This window comes from Oncorhynchus masou, chromosome 22 (assembly GCF_036934945.1).
Source record: "Oncorhynchus masou masou isolate Uvic2021 chromosome 22, UVic_Omas_1.1, whole genome shotgun sequence".
In the NCBI taxonomy this organism is placed as follows: domain Eukaryota; kingdom Metazoa; phylum Chordata; class Actinopteri; order Salmoniformes; family Salmonidae; genus Oncorhynchus; species Oncorhynchus masou.
Window position 1 is genome coordinate 4,165,968 of NC_088233.1, and position 6,708 is coordinate 4,172,675.

At 45.9% G+C, this 6,708-nt stretch overlaps 1 protein-coding gene across 1 annotated transcript in view; it reads right to left on the reverse strand.

The window, feature by feature from the left end:
• Positions 1 to 6,708, reverse strand: part of LOC135509773 (sodium/potassium/calcium exchanger 1-like) — a 70,765-nt gene that overhangs the window by 59,101 nt on the left and 4,956 nt on the right. Inside the window, exons 2-4 of the mRNA XM_064930674.1 lie at positions 6,168 to 6,216; positions 5,837 to 6,036; positions 3,732 to 3,791 (exon numbers count right to left, since the gene is read on the reverse strand). Of these exons, the coding sequence (XP_064786746.1) occupies positions 3,732 to 3,791; positions 5,837 to 6,036; positions 6,168 to 6,216 (309 nt within the window). The remainder of the gene's footprint in view (positions 1 to 3,731; positions 3,792 to 5,836; positions 6,037 to 6,167; positions 6,217 to 6,708) is intronic.

The following is a 6,708-nucleotide window of genomic DNA, read 5'->3' on the forward strand; positions in this document are numbered from 1 at the left end:
ACAGTACCTCAGATAACCCTTTAGGGGTGGTAGACTGCAACCGTTACACAATACCTCAGATAACCCTTTAGGGGTGGTAGACTGCAACCATTACACAATACCTCAGATATCCCTTTAGGGGTGGTAGACTGCAACCATTACACAATACCTCAGATAACCCTTTAGGGGTGGTAGACTGCAACCATTACACAGTACCTCAGATAACCCTTTAGGGGTGGTAGACTGCAACCGTTACACAATACCTCAGATAACCCTTTAGGGGTGGTAGACTGCAACCATTACACAATACCTCAGATAACCCTTTAGGGGTGGTAGACATTAACCGTTACACAATACCTCAGATAACCCTTTAGGGGTGGTAGACTGGAACCGTTACACAATACCTCAGATATCCCTTTAGGGGTGGTAGACTGCAACCGTTACACAGTACCTCAGATAACCCTTAATCCATTAAGGGCAATTGACATTAACAAGGCAAAACATTCCAGGCCTGGTTATTTTATGTTAATGAATATTTCATTCACCGTTAGAAAACCCATTGCAGGTGGCTACTGTGAAAACTCTACACGTTACCCCAGGATACCCATTACGGGCGGAAACTATATGAATCAAATGATTATGGAGGCATTCATGCATAAAAGCGTGCATACTTATTTTAAATGTATGTAGTTCTGTTCTTGTCTATGAATGTTCTGCATTATGTCATGTAGCTGCTGCTTTTGCAGTAGCTAATAGGATCCTGATAAACTACCCCTGGGGGTCCTAGTAAACTACCCCTGGGGATCCTAGTAAACTACCCCTGGGGGTCCTAGTAAACTACCCCTGGGGGTCCTAGTAAACTACCCCTGGGGATCCTAGTAAACTACCCCTGGGGGTCCTAGTAAACTATCCCTGGGGATCCTAGTAAACTACCCCTGGGAATCCTAGTAAACTACCCCTGGGGATCCTAGTAAACTACCCCTGGGGATCCTAGTAAACTACCCCTGGGGATCCTAGTAAACTACCCCTGGGGATCCTAGTAAACTACCCCTGGGGATCCTAGTAAACTACCCTGGGGATCCTAGTAAACTACCCCTGGGGATCCTAGTAAACTACCCCTGGGGATCCTAGTAAACTACCCCTGGGGATCCTAGTAAACTATCCCTGGGGATCCTACTAAACTACCGCAGGGGATCCTACTAAACTACCCCTGGGGATCCTAGTAAACTACCCTGGGGATCCTAGTAAACTACCCCTGGGGATCCTAGTAAACTACCCCTGGGGATCCTAGTAAACTACCCCTGGGGATCCTAGTAAACTACCCTGGGGATCCTAGTAAACTATCCCTGGGGATCCTAGTAAACTACCCCTGGGGATCCTAGTAAACTACCCCTTGGGGTCCTACTAAACTACTGCGGGGGATCCTACTAAACTACCGCAGGGGATCCTACTAAACTAACCCTGGGGATCCTACTAAACTACTCCGGGGGATCCTAGTAAACTACCCCTGGGGATCCTACTAAACTACCCCTGGGGATCCTACTAAACTACCCCTGGGGATCCTAGTAAACTACCCCTGGGGATCCTAATAAACTACCCCTGGGGATCCTAGTAAACTACCCCTGGGGATCCTAGTAAACTACCCCTGGGGATCCTAGTAAACTACCCCTGGGGATCCTACTAAACTAACCCTGGGGATCCTACTAAACTACTGCGGGGGATCCTACTAAACTACCCCTGGGGATCCTACTAAACTACCCCTGGGGATCCTAATAAACTACCCCTGGGGATCCTAGTAAACTACCCCTGGGGATCCTAATAAACTACCCCTGGGGATCCTAGTAAACTACCCCTGGGGATCCTAGTAAACTACCCCTGGGGATCCTAGTAAACTACCCCTGGGGATCCTAGTAAACTACCCCTGGGGATCCTACTAAACTACTGGGGGATCCTACTAAACTACCCCTGGGTATCCTAGTAAACTACCCCTGGGGATCCTAGTAAACTACCCCTGGGGATCCTACTAAACTACCCCTGGGGATCCTACTAAACTACCTGGGGATCCTACTAAATTACCCCTGGGGATCCTAATAAACTACCCTGGGGATCCTAGTAAACTACCCCTGGGGATCCTAGTAAACTACCCCTGGGGGTCCTAGTAAACTACCCTGGGGATCCTAGTAAACTACCCTTGGGGGTCCTAGTAAACTACCCCGGGGTCCTAGTAAACTACCCCTGGGTATCCTAGTAAACTACCCTGGGGATCCTAGTAAACTACCCCTGGGGATCCTAGTAAACTACCCCTGGGGATCCTAGTAAACTACCCCTGGGGATCCTAGTAAACTACCTCTGGGGATCCTAGTAAACTACCCCTGGGGGTCCTAGTAAACTATCCCTGGGGATCCTAGTAAACTACCCCTGGGATCCTAGTAAACTACCCCTGGGGATCCTAGTAAACTACCCCTGGGGATCCTAGTAAACTACCCCTGGGGATCCTAGTAAACTACCCCTGGGGATCCTAGTAAACTACCCCTGGGGATCCTAGTAAACTACCCCTGGGGATCCTAGTAAACTACCCCTGGGGATCCTAGTAAACTAACCCTGGGGATCCTAGTAAACTAACCCTGGGGATCCTAGTAACTACCTCTGGGGATCCTAGTAAACTATCCCTGGGGATCCTAGTAAACTACCCCTGGGGATCCTAGTAAACTACCCCTGGGGATCCTAGTAAACTACCCCTGGGGATCCTAGTAAACTAACCCTGGGGATCCTACTAAACTAACCCTGGGGATCCTAGTAAACTACCCCTGGGGATCCTAGTAAACTACCCCTGGGGATCCTACTAAACTACCACTGGGGATCCTACTAAACTACTGCGGGGATCCTACTAAACTACCGCAGGGGATCCTACTAAACTACCCTGGGGATCCTACTAAACTACCCCTGGGGATCCTAGTAAACTACCCCTGGGGATCCTAGTAAACTACCCCTGGGGATCCTAGTAAACTACCCCTGGGGATCCTACTAAACTACCCCTGGGGATCCTAGTAAACTACCCCTGGGGATCCTACTAAACTACTGCGGGGGATCCTACTAAACTACCCCTGGGGATCCTAGTAAACTACCGCAGGGGATCCTAGTAAACTACCCCTGGGGATCCTACTAAACTACCGCAGGGGATCCTACTAAACTAACCCTGGGGATCCTACTAAACTACCGCAGGGGATCCTACTAAACTACCCCTGGGGATCCTACTAAACTACCCCTGGGGATCCTAGTAAACTACCCCTGGGGATCCTAGTAAACTACCCCTGGGGATCCTAGTAAACTACCCCTGGGGATCCTAGTAAACTACCCCTGGGGATCCTAGTAAACTACCCCTGGGGGTCCTACTAAACTATCCCTGGGGATCCTACTAAACTACCGCAGGGGATCCTACTAAACTAACCCTGGGGATCCTAGTAAACTATCCCTGGGGATCCTAGTAAACTACCCCTGGGGATCCTAGTAAACTACCCTGGGGATCCTACTAAACTACCCCTGGGGATCCTAATAAACTACCCCTGAGGATCCTACTAAACTACCCCTGGGGATACTAGTAAACTACCCCTGGGGATACTAGTAAACTACCCCTGGGGATCCTAGTAAACTACCCCTGGGGATCCTAGTAAACTACCCCTGGGGATCCTAGTAAACTACCCCTGGGGATCCTACTAAACTACCCCTGGGGATCCTACTGCCTAGTTGTTTACCTTTAATAGTTTCTTGTCTTCTGGGGCAGGAGGGCTACTATTCTGACCTGCTGTCTCATCCTGTGGACAAAAAGAATTCACCAGATCTTAAAACATTCCAGAACACGCCACCCCTTCAAATGGACTCTTTTGACTCATGAATGACTCATCAGTGAGGGAATGACTCATCAGTGAGGGAATGACTCATCAGTGAGTGAATGACTCATCAGTGAGTGAATGACTCATCATGTTTGATCAACAACATCTGTTTTTGAATGAGGTATGGTTGTATCATTTGCTTTGAGAACATGCTTTAACTTTAAAGGAAATATGGCTGAATTAGAGCTTATGATCAACAACATGTGCCTTAAAAACTTGGATTAAGTTTATGGAGGGATTTTGAAGGAGATATATGGTTTAATCAGGTCCTCCACGTATGTTTGAGGGAACCAGATGAATAATGAGCTGTATGACATGATTCTCCTTACACAGGAGCCAGCCTCCATGTCTGTTCTCACAACATTATCTTCATTATCGACCCCTGACGTGCAGATATCCCTCCCAATTGCTACTATTTATTTTTTTATTTTACCTTTATTTAACTAGGCAAGACAGTTAAGAACAAATTCTTATTTTCAATGACGGGCTAGGAACAGTGGGTTAACTGTCTTGTTCAGGGGCAGAACGACAGATTTTTACCTTGTCAGCTCGGGGATTCAATCTTGCAACCTTTCGGTTACTAGTCCAACGCTCTAACCACTAGGCTACGCTGCCTCTAACCACTAGGCTACCTGCCTCTAACCACTAGGCTACGCTGCCTCTAACCACTAGGCTATGTTGCCTCTAACCACTAGTCTATGCTGCCTCTAACCACTAGGCTACGCTGCCTCTATGTTGGGGTTTTGGTATAATTTCCAATTAGAGGCAGCTGGTAATCGTTGTCTCTAATTGGGGATCATACTTAAGTAGCATTTTTTCCACCTGTGGGTTATGGGATATTGTTTATGATTGGAGTTAGTGCACATAGCACCTCAGTAGTCACGGTTTGTTTATTTATTGTTTTGTTTTGTTAAGTTTCACTAATATTAAAGTATGTGGAACTCATATCGCTACGTCTTGGTCCGACCATTATTACGAACATCGTGACAGTATCTGTAACAAAGGAACACTATACCAAAATAGTTCAAATATACACTACCAGTTATCAGCTATCTGAGCAGCTTACCGATCGCTGCAGCTGTACATAGTCCATCTGTAAATAGCCCACCCAATCTACCTACCTCATCCCCATATTGTTTTATTTACTTTTCTGCTCTTTTGCACACCAGTATTTCCAGTATCTCTAGTTGCACATCATCATCTGCACATCTGTCACTCCTGTGTTAATCTGCTAAATTGTAATTACTTTGCTACTATGGCCTATTTATTGCCTTACCTCCTTACGCCATTTGCACACGTTGTATATAGACTTTTCTATTGTGTTATTGACTGTACGCTTGTTTATTCCATGTGTAACTAACGCTGTGTTGTTGTTTGTGTCACACTGCTTTGCTTTATTTTGGACAGGTTGCCGTTGTAACTGAGGACTTGTTCTCAACTGGCCTACCTCGTTAAATAAAGGTGAAATGAAAAAAATAACTAAAAATTAGTGTCTAGTTTGAGAAACAGATGCCTCAAGTCCTCAACTGGCAGCTTCATTAAATAGTACTCGCAAAACACCAGTCTCAACATCAACAGTGAAGAGGCGACTCCCGGATGCTGGTCTTCTAGGCAGAGTTCCTCTGTCCAGTGTCTGTGTTCTTTTGCCCATCTTAATCTTTTCTTTTTATTGGCCAGTCTGAAATATGGCATTTTCTTTGCAACTCTGACTAGAAAGCCAGCATCCCGGAGTCGCCTCTTCACTGTTGACGTTGAGCTTTCATTTCTAAGAACAAGAATAGACTGACGAGTTTCAGAAGAAAGTTCTTGGTTTCTGGCCATTTTGAGCCATAATCAAACCCACAAACAAGGACGTTTCTAAGTGACCCCAAACCTTTGAACGGTATTGTAAGTTCTCCTGTATACTCTAAAGAATTTGTTCTTAACTGACTTGCCTAGTTAAATAAATACATGCAAATAAAATGTACCTTATCAGGTTCATCCTCAACAGCCACAGTGATGATATTAATGATGTGCTGATGTTTCCTGAGCTGGTTCTTGAATGCTGCCTCCAGCTGAACGTTGTACTTCATGAAGCAGACATAGGAGCTGTAGCCAGCCACCAGCATTATACTCTCATACCACATGATGGTGTTGTCCAGGAAGAAGATTATCAACATGATCAGGTCTGAAAACAATATAGATGTTAATTCATCAATAGTAAGGGGTTAGAGGACACAGCAGGAGGTTAGAGGACACAGCAGGAGGTTAGAGGACACAGCAAGAGGCTAGAGGACACAGCAAGAGGCTAGAGGTCACAGCAAGAGGCTAGAGGACACAGCAAGAGGCTAGAGGACACAGCAAGAGGCTAGAGGACACAGCAAGAGGTTAGAGGACACAGCAAGAGGTTAGAGGACACAGCAAGAGGTTAGAGGACACAGCAAGAGGTTAGAGGACACAGCAAGAGGCTAGAGGACACAGCAAGAGGCTAGAGGACACAGCAAGAGGCTAGAGGACACAGCAAGAGGCTAGAGGACACAGCAAGAGGCTAGAGGACACAGCAAGAGGTGAGAGGTTAGGTAAATGATCATGTTGTGAATAATAGTTGCATCCCAAATAGCTTCAATTGCAATTATATGCCAGTGAGTGCTGACCTTTATATTATATGCCAGTGAGTGCTGACCTTTATATTATATGCCAGTGAGACCTTTATATTATATGCCAGTGAGTGCCTTTATATTATATGCCAGTATACTATATTATATATGCCAGTGAGTGCTGACCTTTATATTATATGCCAGTGAGTGCTGTGCTGACCTTTATATTATATGCCAGTGAGTGCTGACCTTTATATTATATG